Raw genomic sequence first — 21717 nt, 5'->3', positions numbered from 1 at the left:
GCTTAAAGTGAAAAGAGACCTGTTCAGATTAGGATCATAATGAGGAAAACTGCATTTGAAAATAAAGGTTTCATCTTGTACACATTGGAGTAGCTCTGCCAAAGTCATTGATAGTACTGCCTCCTCTTGATTCTAGTTAGGGAACAGGTGAATGTCTTCCTTCACCAGATCCTGATGTAGAAAAATGATGATCTAGAAGATTGATGATATAGAATCCAGTGATTTTTCTGGGAGCAGATGGGTAAGACTTTGTGGCAAAATCAATGAGAGTGATGAAACAGGCTCAGTGAAGTGAAGCGCCAGAGATTGAGTTTTGTGTGTTTTCCTGCCTCCTAATGGGTAAAATGAGAACTGTTTGACTGCCCAATAGGGGCTTGTCACTTGGAAGAGCTCTTTGTCACAGCTATTCTGACAGGGAGGCTGCAGTCTCAACTCTGATGCTACTTGCAGGGTTATGAGTAACCATGTATGGTGTATAGACAAAGAACAATGAGTCTGCAACAATTAAGCAAATATTAAATTAATTCAGTATATTTTCAGAATGACATTGCCCATTGTTTTAAGTCCCAGTCTTTTCTCAGTTTCCTCTTTGAATGCTTTTACATTTATTTGAATGTTTTTGTTCATGTCATACACAAAACCTTGACACCAGAACTACAAAACAGGTGCACAGTTTGTATAAAACATGAAATATCGTGCATGAGGGCAGAATCATGCATGAGAACTGCCACCAGCTTAGAGTGTCTGTCTCCAGCAGCTATAGGCTGGAAAGGTAGTGATACTTTTGTAAAGACCTTGACATCTTGTACTTCTGACTATTTATATTTGAATGAACTTATATCTTTCCATGGTACCTACAGTGTGTGAGTTAATTTAGTGGAATCTAACTATGAATGAAATTGCAGGAAAAGCAAAGAACAGATAATGAGGGCCATTTGGCTCTAATCTCTATGCTAAAATATGATTGTGATAAAGAAGCCCTAGACAGCAGAGTACAATACCAGCTCCACTTCCCAGAGCCTTTGCAATCTTATGCTTAAACTGAAAAGAGACCAAATTCCTCTGGAGTTCTGAAACAAAAAGGATGGGAGAAGGGAGGAGCTAAATGGAATTGCAAGGAGAAGCTAATTCCTATATGACAAGGGCCATGCAGTTACTCATTCATGGTCTGCTTGTACCTCAGAGTAAAGGCAGTACTTCCATGGATCTCTGCACTCCAGTTTGCATATGGATGTATTCACACAGAGACATCACAGCTGGGACCATTTTGAAACCAGGCTGAGTTAATATGGGGTTCTAGAAGTTAATCATGTGTGCTACACATGTTGAAGAATTATGTCATATCTCATCACCTTGTATGTACATGAAACATCAAACTTTTATCAAAGCAGTGCTGAACTTAATTACATACCTCCAAGATTTATGACAATGGTTCAAGAAAAGGAATATTGCTTTTCTCTCTTTTTCTGCTTTGTTTCATCAGTCATTAAAAGCAGGTACTTCTCATTTTTAGGCCACAAATTTAAAATTATAAATTAAAACACAGCATATGCACATCTGAAAGTGAAGGGCTTTGACACTGTATCCCACAGCATTCTTCTGGAGAAACTGGCTGCTCATGCACTGTTCACTGAGTAGAAAACTGACTGGATGGTTGGCCTAGAGAGCAGTAGCGCCTGGAGTTCAGTTCAGCTGGCAGATGAGCACTCTTAGGGTCCCCCAGGCTTCGATGTTGGGGCCACTCCTGTTTAATATTGTTATCAATGACCTGGATGAGGGGACTGAGGGCACCCTCAAGTCAGTTTGCAGGTGACTCCCAAGTTAGATGGGAGTGTTGATCGGCTGAAGGGCAACAAATCTCTTCAGGGGAATCTGGACAGGGAGGATCAATGGGACAAAGCCAGTTGTATGACAATCAGCAAGGTCCTGGTACTTGGGTTACAACAGCCCCATGCAGTGCTGGGGCAGAGCGGCTGGAAAGCAGCCTGTCAGAAAAGGACCTGGGAGTGCTGGTCAACAGCAGCTGAACATGAGCCAGCATGTGCCAGGTGGCCAAGAAGGCCAATGGCATCCTAGCCTGTATCAGGAACAGTGTGGACAGCAGCAGCAGGGAAGTTATTGTCTCTTTGTACTTGGCACTGGTGTGGCCTCCTCTTGAATCCTGTGTTTGGTTTTGGGCCCCTCACTTCAAGGAGGACATTGAGGTGCTGAAGAGTGTCCAGAGAAAGGCAACGAAGATGGTGCAGGGAGCTGGAGCACAAGCCTTATGAGGAGTGACTGAAGGAGCTGGGGATCTTTAGCATGGAGAAAAGGAGGCACAGGGGAGCCTTACTTCTCCCTACAACTCCTGAAAGGAAGCTGTAGCCAGGTGGGGGTTGTCCTCTTTTCCTGGTTAGCAAATGACAGGATGAGAGGAAATTACCCCAGGTTGCATCAAGGAAGGTTTAGGTCAGATATTAGGAAGAATTTTTTTCACCTAAAGGGTTATCAGGTTCTGGAACAGGCTACCCAGGGAAGTGGTGGAGTCACCATCTCCAGAGGTATTTAGAAGACATGCAGATGCAGCACTGAGGGACATGGTTTAGTGATGAACTTGGCAGTGCTGTGTTAATGGTTTGACTCAGTGGTCTTAAAACTCTTTTCCAACCAAAATGACTCTGTGATTCTATTATATTGATGACCTAAAAAGGGAACTAAATATAAAATCAGAAAGAAAAATCTCTTAAGGAGCTAAGAACAACTGCTTAATGAAAATAATTTTAAAAAATAGGAAAAAGGAAAAACTGGGTATTTGGGTTAAGGTATTTGCAAGAGTTCATAAAATAATCCACTAAAGCACAGGTATGAGAATTCCTGTAAAACCTCTCATTATGCTCTTAACATATGCTCATCTAACTAAATGCATCAGTTTTTTCAAGTCTCGTGTTGTTACTTAAGTTGTTTTATTACTTTGGAGCATTTAAATGATTGCCTAAGACTGCTTTACAGACAGAGAAGGGAATAGTTTGTTTCTCCTTTTTTTTTTATAATGAATTTACTAGCATGTTAGGAGATATAGGGCATTTTGAACTCATTGAGAATATCAGTGGGCTCAAAAAGCTGATGAAATATTAAGAATGACTGACAAAAGGAGTCATAGTGCTCACAGGTACATGAATATTATAATTATATTTATGCTTATGGCATTGTAAGGTTTATTGCTTTTAATATAAAACAGAAAGCCAACTGGCAGAATTTGCTGTTTGGAATTGCCCCTGCCTGCTTCCTTGCTATAAAAGATAATTTGGGTTTTTTCTTTTCAACCCATTCTGATAACTGAAAGCAAAATCTGGCATCTTTTTCCTATTTCTGGCACCACCTTTCTCCCCAGCCCCCAACATTTTCTTGTTTCACTTTTACCATATCAAGTCTCTCAGACAAGCTGAGTATGGAGGCAGTTGCTCCACAGAGGGAAGCTCGCTTTCAACCTCCATGTTTGAGACCACAACAATGGATCTCCTAACCTCAAAAACTCTCCTTGAGGCAAAGGAATGTTTTGCATCAAGAGAGAATGCCCCAGGAGCTTAGTGATGGCTTTGTGGGAAGAACAAGAAAGAACCATTTTTGTTCTATTTATTTGTAAAAAATACAGTATACATATTCAAGTATTTTTCATGAGCCTGAAGGGTAACAGATTTCATAGTATAATATCTGCTCAAGGGCGTTATTTTAATGTAACAACAGATGGTTTTGCTTTTAGTATAAAGCCTGTACTATTACTGACCTCGTCTTTCTCTTCAAAGGGATTACACTGATTAGATATCATTTTCTCTTTTAAATCAGACTGCTGCTTCCCAGAAGGAAGTGGAAAGATGGTCTTGCCCAAAGGAGTCTCTGTGTCGGAAGATATGGGGGTGGGTTTACTTAGCATGTGGGTGCAGGGAAAGGGCAATGACTCTGGCACCCCAGGAGGTAATGGAGTTCTTCAGTTTTCCCTCTTCACTTTCCCATTACAATTAATTCTTCAAACAACCTTAGATTATATGAATACTTAAAAAATGCTTTTAAGAAATGAAAGGTATGTTGGACAAAGCAGGCATCAATGACAGCAACTCTAGGACCACTGAAAGCAGTGATGAAATGCCACCTTGATCTCAGCAGTGCAGGGATGTTGCAACCCCCTGGTAAGGCTACTCACCTCTCTTTTCATCCACAGTGGAGACTGCCTGGATCAAAAGTGGGGCGTTGGATTCTGTGTACTCCACAAACACCAGCAGCAGCTTCAGTGCTGTCTTTACCACCAGGCGAAACTGGAAGAAAAGAGTGTGACTTGTCATTCTCCAAACTGCAGCATTCCCAGCTGTGGGAAGTGACACTGGGCAAGAGCAAGCCCAGCAGTCCACATCTGGTAGTAACACACAAACAGAAGAGATTAAACTGTGACAGCACTGAAAAATGGAAGGTAAACAGCTGGGTGAGAATTTAATTCACTAGACAGTGCTCTCCTAGAGAATCCCCAGCAAGTAACAAATGCAAATGAAGTCTTAATACTGCCACAAGTAACAAAAGGGTGAACATGCCACCTCTGCATATCCTCAACACTGCTGCCAAAAGTTTGATGTATACAGAACTTATTGAGCTAACAAAGCATATATTTCTTTATTTTTCAACACATTTATTTCCTCCTTCTCCTCTGAGACTTTAATCCTGCCAAAATGCTATATGATGGGATGATTTCCTCCTTATGCTTTCTTCTCTTCTTATAATGCTACTGTTTAACCCCTAAATTATTAAATAGATTGATATTCACTATTCAACACAACTTGGGAGGAAGTGTGTTTAATGTCCAACTATCCCACCCTGTCACAAAATGTGTGATTTACTGGAACTGAGCATTCTACCTGCAAGTTTTCAAACTCAGGTTTTTGTACGTCCTTAGGAGTGAGTGTTCATCAAAGACTCGGCATTGGTAAAATTCAATAGTCAAACTCTATCAGTTTCACTTCAGAGCTCCCAGTTCCAGGGAGGATCACTTGACTAAAAGAGCTGAGTAAGAATTTTTAAGGATAAGCAAGAATGATGACTTGGCATGATCAGGTATGCGAAAAAACAACTCTTTACTTGAGGGGAGGATGTTTTAATAGGCAGGGCTCTGCATACTAAGAGGGCTTTTACTGCAGGAAATGATACTGGTTCAAATTTGCTATTCTTTCAATCTCAATAATGGATTACCATACAGTTTCTGTCAATATTGACTAATTCCCATTTCCAAATTTTTTTTCAAGTCCTCTTAATACAAATCCTAAGAAGCAAAAAAAAAATCATTATTAATAAATTCACATATGTACACATGGTCACAAGACAGTGACTGTGTCTTCTAAAAAAGACTGCAAGTGCAACAGCTGTGCTCACACAGTCACTCATGGAGATATACTAGAGCTCACTTGAAGGTAATGAGCAAAAATGCAGCTTTGCTGCTGTTAACACACTGTTCAGTGTCAACAGTGATCCCAGCTACTTGCCTAGTTTCTTGGGGTTTACCCACTCATCTAGAATTGAGCTTAATGCCCCCAATGGCACTACTAGCAATGCAAAATATTCTGCTGTTGAAGCTAGGCTTTTTCCAGGCTTTATGTGTTGTCAAATGGTTGAATTTTAGGGCTGACAGCCAGGAAATACCAGTGACAAACCTGACCAGGTCCCTTAAGACCCTTGGTTAGTCTAATTAGCAGTTGTACTGCTGCAGTGATACTTCATAGATACATGAGGTAGTCAAGGGGAATTGAAACCTGATAACACAACAAATCACTTCCCCACATTTGCACTGTACATCCATGTATTTGCCTGTCAGGCCAATACCATGGAGTTGCTGGTCTGCGGTGACATTTCTCTTAGGAATCAAGTTCAATTGTTTAAGAAACATACTGAAAGAATTTCCAAAAAGTCAGCACTTTTTTGTGAAGTTACTTTGTAAATAGGAGTTATACCAGATTACTATAAACTATTCTAGCATTAACATGCTTCCCAGACAACCATTTACATACTACCTACTAATCTGATTAAGGTTTTTTATCCTTGAAAGTAGAGCTTGTATATTAATTTTGATGGTTCTTAAAGCCTCAGCCATGTGGTGACAACAGGATGAATTCTCACAAAAGTGATGCATGGCAAAGTTTCCATATGTCTCCATTTGAAAGCAATCAGTGGGGGACACACCAGGCTTTAGTCTATTTTTGCAAATCTTCTTCCAGGAAGAAGAACCTTTGGCAGTACCTTTGCTCAGATTGTTGCCTGCAGGCCATGGCACCTGCTGCAATGAGGAGCTGGTCCCTCTGCACCTGCCACGCTGCAAACCCTGAGCAGCCTCAGGGCAGCCCACTGCACTTGCAGCAGACCAAGGCTCAAGCTGGCTGATTTCAGGTGCTATCTGCAGGTATCAGCTTCCTGTGCTTAACAAGCTAACAGATGATTTGTAAGGAATAAATGACAGTCAGAAGCAGTCCTGGAGAAAAGGAGCGATTTGGAAAGCTACGTTTTGCTTACCATTTAGGTCCTAGAAGGACACTCTAAGTTCAGATTGTCAAACTGCAAATTTTCAGGCCTTATTCAGCTCCTCACAAAAGATTTAATCAGCCCTGGAAGTGGATGTGCTTTCCCCTGAAGGTGCATACCATGGCTGCTTTCTTCTTGCACCACCACAAACACTAGCTTTGAGAAAACCTGCGTTTAAAATGATGCTGTTTCCTGCTTAACAGAAAATCGCATTTGGGAGCCCTGTGGGCACTTTTAAGCCTGCCTGCTGCTCTGGACACTTGGGCAAGACAAAAACAAAACACTGGAGTCCTAGACTAAGCTGCACTATGCCTATGCTGAGGACTTACCTAGCTACCCATGACCCACACAGTCTTTGTGCTCATCCTGCAGTGCTTTTCTAAACTGCATTAACAGTGCTCTTGACAGGAGCAGGCAGTCATTGAGCAGCTGCACTGCCCCAGGAAACTGAATTTTCAGCCAGCCAAAGCCCCTCTGAGACATCTGATAGCCTGTCACACCCAGACACAAAAACAGTCCAGAGCCTGACATACTCACACTTAAACCAGCTCTTATTATCCACTGTGGCACCAAGCAGTCTCTGAAAGGTTTGTTCAGGGATACCTGGTGGCAGGACCCATGTGAAGCACAAGGAATTTTTTTAATGTGGCCTCCCATATTCTGTCCAATCTGTTAAATGTTCCCTTTGTGACCACCTGTGGGACTGAAGTTCCCATTTGTGAGTAACTATTTGATTGCCAAAGATCCTCACAGCTTCCTGTGTGAGTTCTAAAATGTGTTTGCAGGACATACCTTTTCAATTAATTATATAGCTAGATTGCAAATAAAATAACAATCTCAAAATTGGAAGATTGCTATAAAGGAAAAAAGCAGCAGCTGTTCACTGATTTTCTTGCTTCCTTTTGCGAAGTCATGGGACATTTTGCCAGTCACCATAATTTCATTTCACATGATTTACCCAGGTGGCACAGCAATGGGAGCAATAGAAACACATTTCATATTTCATTCACAAGCAGGTGAATCACTAATAATCTGAATCGCTGTTAAAAACTAAATGAAAACTTTTAAGACTGCTTGTGAGATTTTTTCCTGGTACTCATTTACTATTGAAGAGGGGATCAACTGCTTTCTGAATCTGCTTCAATAGTCACAGTTTTGTTAAAACCCATGGGCCAATCACACTTCTACTTCAAATAGGACAAGAAAGGCAACAAAGAAATAGATATGCTAGTTCAAAATAAGTCCTGTTACTATCACTCTGCAAACATTGGTTGTTCTAACTAAATCCAAAATTCCATTTAAATATTTCTGCTTAGTTAAAAAGGAAGGCTCACTGAGACAATATGCACACTTGCGGGCTTGGTAAAATAATTTTTTAACAGTTCTGAGATTAAATCAGGATTCTTGAATATCCAAACAGTGAAGCATCAGAACTTCTATTAAGCGAGAAAATAAAGTTCGTGTTGTATTTTTGTGTCATGTGCAAGCCAATTTATAGAGAGGAAATGATGCTAGCATCTTCTGGCTAAAGATAAGAACAAGCCAGCAACGCAAAAGGAAGAAGAAAAATTATAAACCTTTTCCCTCTGACTCGCTTTACCTTATACAGTGCAGTTTGGCAATCCCTTTCTCTTTTATCTTTTTATATTTAGACAGTTACAGACTCAGACAGGGATACCACACAACAGGCTGCAAAACTCATGTCTCATGGAAGGGCTTATCACAGTTGTTAATCACTTGTCTGGAAAGGCTTTAACCTTTACAAGGAATGTTGTCACAAAGTTCATTGACTTAGAGACCAAAGCAATATTTGTAGAGTTCAGATTGAAACATTCCGGATTCAATTATTTTTCCTTTTAAAAAGGAAGAAAGTAAAAAGGAAATTGAATAAAAATATTTTACTTGGGGACATGTAGCTACTTCGGATTTACGCTATTCAAATTTAAAGGAGAAATAGGCATTGAATTTTTAAATAAATATTTACTACGGTCAAATCCTCTGAAACCTAATCCAAGTGCATACTTGGATTTACTGTAGGTCAGCTACTCATCCTTTTTGTAGGATACAGCCAGGCAGAGCTGCAGCTAAAGAAACACCCAGTACAACCAGTACAGCCTGGCTGGGAGAGGTGCACTGGGAAGCTGGAACCCCTCTCTCTCATGGGGTGCAAAGATGCCCCCAACTTCAGGTCTAGTGCTGCAGGAAGAGCCCATTGGCATCCCACCATCATCTGCAATTCGACTCCATTTCATGTTTTACAAGGAAATAAAATCACTTCTGTTCACAAAAGGAGGAAAGATCTTCCTGGAATTGAAGGTTTTATATATATATCTATAAATTAAATACATTATATATAAATATATATATATAGTGTATCTATATAAAGCCACTATTTATTATAATAAGCAACAAATATGTAAAATAAATATTAATATAATATGGTAATATTATGATAATATATTGTTTTCCTTTGTAAAAATCAAAAAAAGGAAATATAAATAGTGAGCTTGAGAGAATCTCAGAGTAATAATTTAAGTTGGAATGGCCCTGATAAGATTTTCCTTTTTATCTTAGGTGAAAAAATCCAGTTCCTTTCCTCATATAGCACGACGTGGTCTGCCCCATCTGACCATCATGGTGAGCCTCACTGCACTTGCTCAGTAGATAAATATCTATCTCATACTGAGGAGCCCAACACTGGACTCCTGAACTCCTGATGCTGCCTTATCAGCACCAAAGAGGGAGAGGCACTTCCTTCACCTCGGTGGCTGCGCTCCCCTCAGCCCATCCTGGGATGTGTTTGACCTTCATTCACACAAAGGCACACCATTAACGCCTGCTCCAATTCATATTCTCTTATTCAGAATAAATACACAGACTAAAATAGTGTGATGCTTAAAGAAACACCTGTAATTTTCCCAGCTTTTATGAAGAGAAGGGGTAAGGGCTTTAAACTGAAAGAGATCATAGTTATACACTAAGAAAAATTCTTCACTGTGAGGGTAGTGAGGCACTGAAACAGGTTGCCCAGAGAGGTTGTGAATGATCCATTCCTGGAAGTTTTCAGGGCCAGGTTCGATGGGGATTTGAGTAAACTGGTCTAGTGGAAGTAAACCCAATAGCAGAGGAATTGGAACTATGTGATCTTTAAGGTTCCTTCCAACCCAAACCATTCTATTGTGTGATTTTATGACATCCCACTATTTTTTTAATTAATATTAAATTTTCTGAAATCTCTGCAACATTGTTATTTCAGTATTTCACATGCTCCCATATTTACGCAAAAGAATGCCTCTGCTGCATCCAACATCTTAGTGAACCTTTCCCACATCTGCACTGCAGAAAGCCAACCAAGAGCTCCAGCACTGAGTGCATAAGCAGGAAGAGCCACCTCTGTCTCAGAAGCATGCAGGGCTGGCTAAACATTGGAAAGAGCTTTAACAGCTACAGCAAGAGTTTTGCAAATATGAGTGCTTACATAACCCAGACAAAATTGGGGCTTGAGGTGCCAAACAAGCAAGGGGAAAGACATTAGAGGGTAAAACGTTTGAAGCTCCCTAATCCTAGGATTTGCAAATGCCTTACAGAACATAGAAACAACCCAAATTCTTTCTAGTCTCTCTCTTGTCCAAAACTGACATTTGAGGCCAGTTACTTCAGTCCAAAAACAGGTGACAAGTCTATTTAGTAATTCAGTTCCTTTTTACTCATAGTTCCTGAAGGCAGGAATGATCAAAAGAATGAGATTCTTCTGTGTCACCTATGCCAAGAACTTCCAATCACCCTTATTTTCCATCAGAACTTCAAAGCGGCATCTTTAAAGATGGAAAATTAGAAATTCAAATGACCTACAGAATATCAACCAAAACTTTGTAAATAAGTGTAATCTTCCTTTACCAGAAGGAAGAAAGAATTCATATGTGCTAGGGCCCTGAAAGCTGCTTGATGGATCACAATGAACAGGTGCCAATTCCCACACTTGCTTTTCAGAGATGCAGCATCTGCCCAAGCACAGGGAGGATCACAAAGCTGTGAGGCAACAGTTACATACAGTGTGCACAAAGCATGTGAATAACCCACATTCTAGAATAAATACAAACACAGTTAAATACAGTGTGCACAAAGCATGTGAATAACCCACATTCTAGAATAAATACATACACAGTTAAATACAGTGTGCACAAAGCATGTGAATAACCCACATTCTAGGTATTGAATACTGTGAACACCTAGGCATTTTATATCATTAGGGATTTAACTATTAAACAATCTGTGTTTCTGTGGGCTGGTTTACCGATAGAACAAATAGGAATGCATGAGATGCCATATCTATATTTTAAGCAATATTTATAAGTTTTAATATAAAAACAATGCCAGATTGCATTTTAATATTCAACTTTTGCTCAAATCTTCAAAGAGGGATGCTTAAATAAGGCAAACGAACTGTTGCTAAGGGCTTTGCTAGCTCAGGACTGAAGCTGTGAAGGGAATTAGATTGAGTTGAAAACCCCTATAAGCTTAGATGCAAGATGCTCCAAAACCATCAGTTAAACAACAGTCATTTTATTCTGAATGTTCCTTTAATTTCTTTTCCTCCACAGAATGTGTAATGTTAGGAATGGCAGAGAAATACATGCATTTACTATTCTGAAAATGAAATTTCTCAAAACTTTGCAAACATACTGTGTAATGATTACATGTTCTGCACACTGTTACATATGTGGTGTGTATCTGTCATTTATCTGTGGTGAGACTTCTGACATGAAGAGAAAGACGGTCATTAAAAAGAAATTCATCTGGCCTACCAACAAAACACAGGGATGAGCAAATAGTGATTAGTGAATGGTCAACAAGGGAAAAAAAAGAGGCTCATGCCTGGAAATTACAATGTACACCATCAATCATGGTCCAGAAGAAGGGGGAAATACAAAAAAAAACATCTGTGCACAGAAGTAGGCAACTCATAGAACAAATCCAAGCCTACAGCAGGTCAAAGTGGCACTCAGGTGAATACATGCAGTTCTGATGGGAGCTTTGAAAGAATATGTTTGGGGTAGAAATCAGCCCTATGTTAAGTCACTCCTAATGAACTACCGATGTAGCTGCATTTCTCTTGCACCAATTGCCACATCAGACAGACATTGTTTGAATAAACCCGAGGCTGCAGCGTTTGGAACAAGACATGAGATGCTACAGGGTTTTTTTGGGTATTCCCCTCTCCTCCTTTTGGACTATCAATGACAATCTTGAAGAGATGAGGAAGTGATTTTCTGCTCCCATAAAGTAGTCTAAAATGACTTTTTTTTGTTTTTGTTTTATGACAGGATAAATGAAAGACCATTCACAGCTCTCCAGGACAACACACAAAGTGAGAGGAATCTCATTGTGCTTTTCCCCCCTACAACCAGGCCAATCCCCCAGTGTATCCCACAAGAACTATTCATTGTGTAAAAATCACATGTAATTATTGAGCTAGAAAGGAGGACAGGGTAGGACTTGGAGATTATAGGACATAAAAGGATTAAACTTCTTTACCCTCAGGTGACTTCTGAGCTGGTGTCCTTGCACCTTTGTCAGGGGCCCAACCACAGACCTATTAGGTGTTACACAGTTTTAAATGCCTTTCTATTTGGCTTTTTCAGATATTGCTGAAACAAAAGGGCTTGGTTTCAATTAAAGTTTTAGTTTTTTCCATTGCAAAACGCAAACCAAAAAAATTTCACTGGAAATTTGCCATCAGCCTGTGTCCAGACTAGGAATTATGCTTCGCTTGTAAAGATTTACACTCAGATTTAATTTTCTTTCTCTCTTTAAATAGTGCAGTTTCATTGTATCATCTGTTGATTCTTTTATTAACCATTCCCAAACACTGGTACCTTTTAGGACTCTAGGAAAATAAACACTATCAGTACCTCTAGCCCTGTCTTCTCCGGATAAAGATTGTGATTGAATTATCTTAAATAAGGTATAAAACACTTAGCTTGAGAGAAACCACAGTAACATGAGAACCAATTTCTGGTTAGACTCATGCTTGTGTGTAACATGCTATCAAACATGATAAGGAACAGACCTCTTTATTCTCTTTTTGTCTTCTACAAACATGAACCTTATTTATGTCTAGCCTCAGTTTTCTAGCATTTTCCTGTTATGGATCATAGAGCAAGATGGTCTAGTAAAGTCTTTTCCTTTCATTAGATAGCAAAATCTCTGTTGGGTACATGCTAAACTAGCTTTATGCAAAAGCAACAGCAACAATATATTATGATATGAATAATGTCATTCTAACAAAACTTAGCATCTGGAAACATACTGCCTGACTAGGTCATTTTTTGGTAGTTCCAGCAAATCCATGACCCTAAAGTCTGTAATTCACAGTCAGACCTGATGGGTCTTTAGGAATAGTCATATGTCTATTAAATAAAATGCATGCTTCTGATCAGCAGAATAAATTAAAGATTGAACACTACCCTGATGATATGTTCAGCAATAGATGCAATAATGACATTTCATATTTTGGTAACAGTAAGGTAAGTAGATAATAAACAACAAGATTTGAAGCCATGCAGCATCAGAATTCTGTATTAGAAATGAGTTTGCAAATTGAAATGGATCACAAGAATGGGTTTTGTGCGCCTGCATAGGGGAAATATGATTAAGGCCATTTGGTATGTCTTTTTTTTTTTTATGACTGAGGAGTTACATGCAGAGCTTTCCCACCAGCCCCCTAAATTGATGCATGATTTTAGCCTTGAACTGTGCTGTCCTCAGCAGATGGTCATTGGGCTGAACCTCTGGCAACCGGAAAGGTTTGAGAGATTGGCAGTTTCAGCAACTTCTTTTCCTTGGGCAGGGCCAAGTTGATATTTCCTTAACTGTGTTACAAAAAAAATGGGAGAGGAAAAGAGTTTTTATGAACTTAATTGCAGATAGGACTTTATCTTCACTGCCTACTCTGAGATCCCTTTCATATCACACTTCTTTAGCATTTGTTATACTGCTGAATGACATCTCTGTTTGACAAAACATGTGATATAATACAAAGTCATCTTACTCAAGACAAAAGGCAATTAATTTTAAAGAGAGAAGGGATTCAATAATCTATTACTAAGGTATATCATGCAAAGCATGTAAGCACCTGAAAGTCATCTACAATTAATCAAGTAATCCAACAGTTCTGTGATGCATGCTGTGTTTGATCACATTTTATGTCCAGAAAAGCTGAAGTACTGTACATTTAAAAGGCAAACAGAAGATCTAACATTGCATCTTATTTCTTCTTTTAAGCCTCCAAGTAAGTATTTGACTAATGTGTGTTTTCAGAAATATTTTAAATTCTGAATTAAGTATTTAGATTTAAGATCAAATTACTATTGAATAATTTTCTTGAGTGACTAGAAATTATGTAGAAGGAAGTCACTTGCTCCACATCAATTTTCCATAGCAAACTATTTTCTTCCAAGACCCACTCTCTATAATTTGATTTATATAGCTGGTGACCAGAAATTTCCTCATGACAGCAGCAGAGAGGACTTCACAATCTTCATTACGTTTGATATGGGAACTGTGTACAAAACAGAATATTAAAACTCTAATATCTTCAGGATGTTAAATTTCCTCCTGGCCAAAGCAGAGTCGCTCAAGTAGAGCCCTGTCCCTGATTGTGAAAGCCATCACCAATAAAATGAATGAATTATGGTCAAAGTCAGAGGAAAACAGAAATAACAGAACTATTAGGGTAACTTCTCTTGGAGCCTCTTGAAAAATTAAACCCACTGAAACACACAACAGCCATGAGGAGCACAGCACTGTCACCCTTGTTTCCTTAGGCAGCTCTGCTGTCCCTCTCACTGCCTGCTTCTGGATTCTCTCCTGTAACTATGGGATCTATCTGCCCACTGCTCTGTCACTCTTGGCAGTAATGGAGTTATGTTACAACTCAAGTTGAAAAAGGCATTACAAAAGACCCCAAGCTGGTAATCACGTAAGAGAAAAGGAAGTTTCCAGTCATTTTGAAAGGGACACAGCTAGAAACTTGGTTCTCCGTCCTCAGCCTTACACCAGCCATGCTGCAGGTTGCAGGCTATTTGCACAAAAGACAGCAGGCATGGAACACACAGCAGGACTGAGCCTCCAGGAGCATGTGGGATGGCAAGGAAGAAGCAAGAAAGAAGGAAAACAAAGATAACAAATTGTTTCATTAGTTCTACTGCTTATGAAACAACTTGCTAGAATTAGTGGCCTTGGAAATGTCCTGTTTAAATAATATCAAGGTTGAGTTCAAGGACCCGAGGGGAAAAAACTATTTGAGTTTGCAAGTACAGTGGAAAATGACTCTATTATTATTCTGTGGTTTTCTGCACGTGAAATTTGTTCTTTCAACAGTTTCATTAAAATGTACTCATATTAAATACCCAAACTTTGCCTGTGTTTAAATAACTTCGCCTGAAAACAACTGTAAGCTGAATGATATGGTTACCAGTCCTTTCCTGACACTGTACAATCTTACAGACAACATTTCAACAGCAAAAACACAAAATCATAACAACCTATGAATAAAGTATGTGGAAATGGTTGAAGATAGTACATCAACAAAGATTCCAAATTATAAAATATTACCTATTGCAATATCTTTCTTAAGCAATTCATTGTTAACAGGTTATTCTTTTTAAGCATCTTAAAAAGCAAATGCTAGTGGTTTGAACTACTGAAATGATAAAACTGTTGAAAGAACAAATAGCACACATCAAACCATGGGACAAACCCACTGCAAGTAATTCTTCTTGAAAGAATATATAATAAAGCAAAACTAGAGAAAGGATATATATACATACATATACATATACATATATATATATATATATAGACACACACATATATATATATTCCATTTATTACTATAATGATAAAAGCAATATTGTTTCACTGTACATAAAGACTGCAGATTTTTCTCTATTCCCAAACTTCTGAGTATTATCAGGCATAAAAAGTTATTCAGAAGCAGAGGTTTGACTGCAAAACCAGACACTTATTTACCTTTGGATAAATTGCCAAATAAAGTTAATAAATAATATACTTTTCCCCTAAAGAGCTGGGGGCCATGTGAACATAACAGAAGTGATCATATTTCTCCAGCAATCATCTGTTTGTCTGTCCTAAATCTGGAAGAGGCTGCTATCCTCTAATCCAGTTCTCATTATCAGTCTAGTCCAGATGCTTTTTTTGTAAATCAAAAAAACTTCACGTTGAAAACAAAAATGTAACAGACTAGACATTTCCAGCTTCCCACATCATGGGAAGGGAGTGGCAGAATACTTCATGGAGCCATTTATAAACCTGATTTATGGAGACACAGGTCTCTGCATATCAGCTAAGACACTGCTTAATTACACAGCCCTAGCAGTGTCACACTATTCTAACTCCCTCCTTTGCCAGAAGAGGACAAGGATGGGGTTATTCTCAATTTTGGTTTTCATAAGTGCTAGCAAGCATGCAACTTCTGCATACAGGTCTACAACTGTAAGGATATGTTATATTATTGTAGGCTTCTCTCAACAGGGATCTTCTATTAAAGTGATAACTATTTTTGAAGAGTTACAAAGCTCAGTGTTCAAAGACATAATGTAATTCCACTCTTTCAAGCTACCTCCTTCCTCTGACTTTTATCAATCAAACTCATTCTATCCACCCCCAATTTTACAGCAAATCAAACAAACATACAAATTGAAAATATGTATGGTTGGTTTTGAATCCCAGAAAGGTGAAAGAGCTGGAAAAAGACTCCTCAGACTCCTGCTTTGATAAGAGAAATGGAATTGTTTCCATACAGCACTTCTGGTGATGTGGCAAAGGCTTAACAATATGGGCTTAACTCTAATCACACTCATGTTCAATTGTGCTCCAAAGGTCTGCAGATGAGATGAAGTTAACTTCAGCTTCACTAACCTCCATGTCTGGATCCCAATTTAGTTTGACTAGAAGGAAATGTCTTTGTTACAGCTCATAAAAAAGATCTGGCTTCTGCAGTTTTCCTCAAAGTATAAAGCAAACATATGTGGGTACCACTACAGCAGGAAAAAGAGGAGGAAGTTTGGGTGATTCACTTAAGGGTTGAGCTGGAAGGGCCCTCTCTGGAGATCATCTTGTCCAGCTCTCTGCAAAGCCACCTACACTTAGTTGTCCAGGATGGTGTCTAATTTATTAAACGTGGTTAAAAATTAACAGATATAAAAACCATGAATTAAAAAAAATAGTGATTCTTAAATATAAATTTTAAACAATTTTTTTTTCAAAGTATGGCACTTGAAACTTACTTTCTGCCTCTCTCTCACACACCCATACCAGTTCCCAAACACACATATACTGAAAGAGACAAAAAATCCCTAACACTTATTTTCACCAGATCACAGAGATTACCTAATTTCACTATAAAAAAGCAATTCCACGTAAGTTAAGATTCAAGTGCCTATACATATGCCCAAAATGTAGTTCTCAGTTCATGTATCATGTGAAGACAAGATTTTTTATGCAATGATACCTTGTAGCTCTCTGGACACCAGGTATGGTCTGGGATTACAGTAAAAATCTGTGATATTGTATATTAATTGAATTACATTTTCTCAAGCATTTAAGAGAATACTGAGTGGTTTTCTCAGGAATGAGAACTGACTCAAGTTTTGTGTCTCAGGTCCTCAGCAGCACCACAGTAACGCTCACTTTGGGTCTAGTTTGACAGCAGACAGAAAGGGATAGAAACATGTTTTCTATACAGCAGAATTGGAACATGGAAATGAAAAGTATTCAAGGCTTGGAAACTCATGGTCAGAATTGTTAGGTCCAGCAGGGCTTCTGAACTAACCCATCGGCATGTGTAGTCTCCCTGCAGCCTACTTTTGTGGAAATCTGGATGTGCAGCTCAAAGACAAGACTGGACTAGGTTCTCATCTCCCAAGTGAGGTTAAAAGAGCCTCCGAAGTCCAACAGAGCATCATCTGAAATCACCTGAGATGTGACCACAAACACCAAATAGCAATGTAATAGCTGAAGTCAAGTATGTGCCGTATATTCCGAAGAGGCTGTAGCTGCCAAGCTATAGGTTTGCAGCAGCAGTGACAAGGGATCAGATTCCAGAGTCTGTGTTTCTCTTCATCTGACCCTTAGTGCACTGTTCTGGACCTAAAGACTTTTGACTAAGCATATTTGACTAAGCTACTGCACAGTGAGATGTGCCTTTACTTGCGGAATTGTTTCACACATATTTCAGTTTTTGTTTCATCAGAATGAAACCGATTTCAGATGCAGTATTTAAGAATTATTCAGCTTCTAGGACTTGAATAGTTTTTAGCCAAGTAATTGCCAGGGTCATTCAAAGAGCTGAACCCACAGAAGCATGAGATCATAATCAGCAGTGATTTGACTTGCATCATAGATCAATTTTGAGCAGTTGTTTCAGTTCTTTGGGAGCAGTACAGAGGGACAGAAAGGAGACTGTGGGGCAGGGGTTGGACAGGGGAATCCAACAAAAAAACCCCAACCCTTTCTTCTTCCTGAACTAACCACAAGAGATTACTTCCACTTTCTTCTGAAGTCAAGAGTAACTGCAGACAAAATCAGTAAATACAGTGATGCATTAATGATGGGCAGCAGTTAACAAAAGCAGTAAACTGCTCCAGAACATTATCCTTTGCATCCAAGAAAGCTCAACTGAAATGCACTGCGGTAGCTGTGTAATGCCTGATGGGAATAGTTCTGACAGATTTAGACAAAAGCGAACGTAATTGAGATTTGACCCTTTCAATGCAGTGGAGTACAGGTTTTGAGGAGGTGACTTTATTGACAGCACTAAAATCACACTGAATTCTTACTTTTGGTGCAATTTTGCTTGGTTTTAGCAAGTTTTTCATGGTAGGCTCTCATATGGAGCAACCGTGTGAATGGCATGAAAGACATTACCACAGTAAGCATGGAAACACCAGAAAAAAATTTGGGTTTTTCTGGTGGTGTTTCCATCCCCCCCTGACACAAGTTAGTACATAAGCACATTTCCTTCTGTAAGAGCAAAATGTCTTGCAATATTTGAAAGAATTATTTAAAATTTCCACATAGGGATTTAGTTGTACAGTTCTTGAATATTCTTCTTATTATTATTAATAATAATAGAAAAATAATAATAACATCAGTTTTGCCAATGCTACCAGGCAAATTAAGTGTCTTGATAGACCGTCACCTGCTTTAACCAGGAAAGTAAGATCTCAGAACCTGGAAAGGACTGGACTTCAGCCTTGCTGCCAGAGATCCCTCTTTACTGCCTCTGAGTAGTACAGCAGATCAGCCTAAATGCATAATACCAAACTAAAAATCCCTGCAAGCTGGAAGTCCTACTCCTCCTCCCTAATTACTGAGTCATTTTTTTTAACCCATATATTCACAGCAGAAACAGTGCTACTCTAACTCAGCATAACCAGCTACAACTCATGCTCTGAAAGCAGGTCTTTTATTGCAGCCCTGACTTTTCCCTTCGATCTCCTAGACAGCTTCCCACAAGTGGGTATTGCCAGAGCCTTTCATTTATGCCTGTTTAGGATAGCAGAATGAAGGCTAAAAGGCTTTGTAAGCTATGGAGATGAACAAAATTAACCAAGGGAGAGGCAATAGGCTGCTATAGAATCACAAATAAATGCTTCACATTTGCAGCTCAAAAGAATGCTCCATGTTCTGGGCCCCCTAGAACAAACGTGTAAAACAACTGCTTTTAAAAACAGAGACATCTAGCAGCTGTAGCTTAACTATTTTACAATACATCTTTCCCTGATGAGGATGTGCTTACTGGCCTCCTCAGAATCTGTGCTCTGGCAGTATTCCTCAGCAGGCAGCTGGGTAATTCCTCCCCAGCACCTTGGACTGAATGCAGACAAAACCATAGAATTCCATGATAACTAATTCCATCACTGTGATTAAAGTAGATGTGTTAGAAACACATGGAGTTAAAGAGAAAAACTCCAGATTACAAAAAATACCCCAAAACTGAGGATGCATTTCATTAGACATGCAGAGAGATTCATTAGCTGTATGAAGCTACAAATATCCAAACTTAAAGGATATCAATTGCCTGAGGGAAAGGCAGCACAACTCAGTTTTTATCAATAACCCATGCTAGGTGTTAGATAGAATAAGTCTTTTAAAGCACATAGTCCTGCTCAACATTGCATTCTCCCAGAGGCATTTTGCTCCAGTCCTGCCCTCACACTCTTTATTCATATCCATCTGTGCCTGCTAGGTGGTGCTGTGGGATGGTTTTTCTAAGGCAGAAAGGCAAGTTGCTTTTTTCATTCCCCTCACTGATATTTTTTTTTTTTCCTTCTGCACGAGAACAGCTGCAATGTTTTCTGTATCTTGGCTGTACAGGATGTGTCCTGTCAGGTCTCTTGTCAAGCACGTGGTGGCCACCACTGAGGATGCTGCTTCTCCAGAGCAGTCAGGGAAAATGAGTGTATCAGCTTTCATCTGCATGTATCCATGCAGGAAAGCTGGAGTCTTAGATGGAGGTAGGAGGTTTTAATATCTAGTCTAAAATTTTCAAAATTTTCATTACCCTTTGTTTCAAAAGACACAGGATATTTAAACAAACTATTTCCATTTACAAAGAAGGATTTAAAATTAATTCAGATACACAAATCAAAAGCATGATTTCAAAGAAAAGGGAAAGACTAAAACTTCCCAGAGGCCCAACGAGTGAAATGTCTCCCTTTTTCCCCCTCAGACTGCAACTTACTTGTATGATGAAAAGCAAGCTACTGCAAAAACTTTGGAAGACACCCTTTGAAAAGGGTGGTAACAAGAAGGATGCTGGTTTAGGCTTCGTTTTTTTTCTGTAACTAACTAATAACTCAAGTGGCAGGACACTACCAGTGCTATAACATCCACAGTGTCATAAATGGTGCAGACTGGGACTGAACTAGTCAGATCTGTAGGTAAAGTAAGTCTGGTCCATCTGTTCCACATAACTTCGCATCAATTTAGCCAAAGATGACGAATAATCCTAACCCACCCTTCTGAGCAGGAGGGAAATGAAACAAAACAACCTCCAAGATGAGTAACTGTAGTACTACATCAAATGATGACATCAGGAAAATCTTGTGCTTGATTTTCAGATCCTGTCCCGTGGTCCAATGCCTTGGGACACCCTCGGAGCCTTTGCTGTTGCTCTACAAAAGACAGCCTAGTAAATGGCAACGTGTCTTTAACATAGCTTTCAATTTCTGTGTAGTGAATAGAAATTTTTTGTCTGATGCTCTGCTGTGAATGATCTTCCACTGCCAGAAGCTGAACCTGGGCATCCACATTGCATCCCTTCATCAGAAGGGGATGACAAAGAACAAGAAGGAAAAATTTTGCAGACCAGTGACAAAAGTTGAAGTATATCCTGATTCTAAGGAAGTTTGCCTCAAATCTCTCTACTGGATCCAGCTATTATGGACATCCATCTGAGCAGTTCAGATCTGGAAGCAAACCTACTTTCAGGTGGTGTAACATGTCTTTCCCCCTGCAGCCATGCACAGTTTTTACTGCAAAAGGCTCTAGAGTTCCTGAGTGCCTGGAAGGGTGGCCCAAGAAACACCTGATGTGAAGAGTGTGTATTTGTGGAAGCTTGACTGCAGATGAGAAAGGGAAAAAGAAAAAATTACCTGAACAGAAAACACTGCAAACCTCACAGAGTCGCAGTGACACAAACGAGCAAAAATTATGAAGTGAAATTCTATCCTCTCTACTTAATAAAAGGAGTAAAACATTTCACTATATTTAATAGACACATATATTTAATATAGTTTTAATATATTTAGTATCCTCAGGAAAACACAGTGAACTAAAACACAGTCCCCAGGGATTAACAGTTTTGAAGTGACTCCATACATTAATAGCTGTGTAGTCTCTTCTCCCACTTTACTCTTTCTTTACTATAAGAAAGCCTGTGTCATAGGAAAAGCTTAATTGGGGAAGCAGAAGCAGTCAAACTCTAAGTTAGAGAAGTGTTACATTCCTCTCCAAAAACATAACAATAAGATGCTTAAATAACCACACTGACATTTAAAGTGCAATGGAGAAAAAGGGCTTCAGAGAGGTTGCTTTAATTTTATTACTGAGCTAAAGAAGGAAGCAGTTACACACTGCTGGAAATGAAAAAGGCAAAGC

The 21717-nt window shown here is 39.2% G+C and overlaps 1 protein-coding gene across 14 annotated transcripts in view; it reads right to left on the bottom strand.

Annotated features, from left to right (window-relative positions):
* FHOD3 (formin homology 2 domain containing 3) overlaps nucleotides 1–21717 on the bottom strand; it is a 374713-nt gene that overhangs the window by 120107 nt on the left and 232889 nt on the right. For all 14 annotated transcript variants that reach the window (XM_063163493.1, XM_063163547.1, XM_063163530.1 and 11 more), the window contains exon 7: nucleotides 4178–4289. In XM_063163493.1, the coding sequence (XP_063019563.1) occupies nucleotides 4178–4289 (112 nt within the window). The remainder of the gene's footprint in view (nucleotides 1–4177; nucleotides 4290–21717) is intronic.

This window comes from Melospiza melodia, chromosome 1 (assembly GCF_035770615.1).
Source record: "Melospiza melodia melodia isolate bMelMel2 chromosome 1, bMelMel2.pri, whole genome shotgun sequence".
NCBI lineage: Eukaryota > Metazoa > Chordata > Aves > Passeriformes > Passerellidae > Melospiza > Melospiza melodia.
This window is presented reverse-complemented; position numbering and strand designations above follow the sequence as displayed.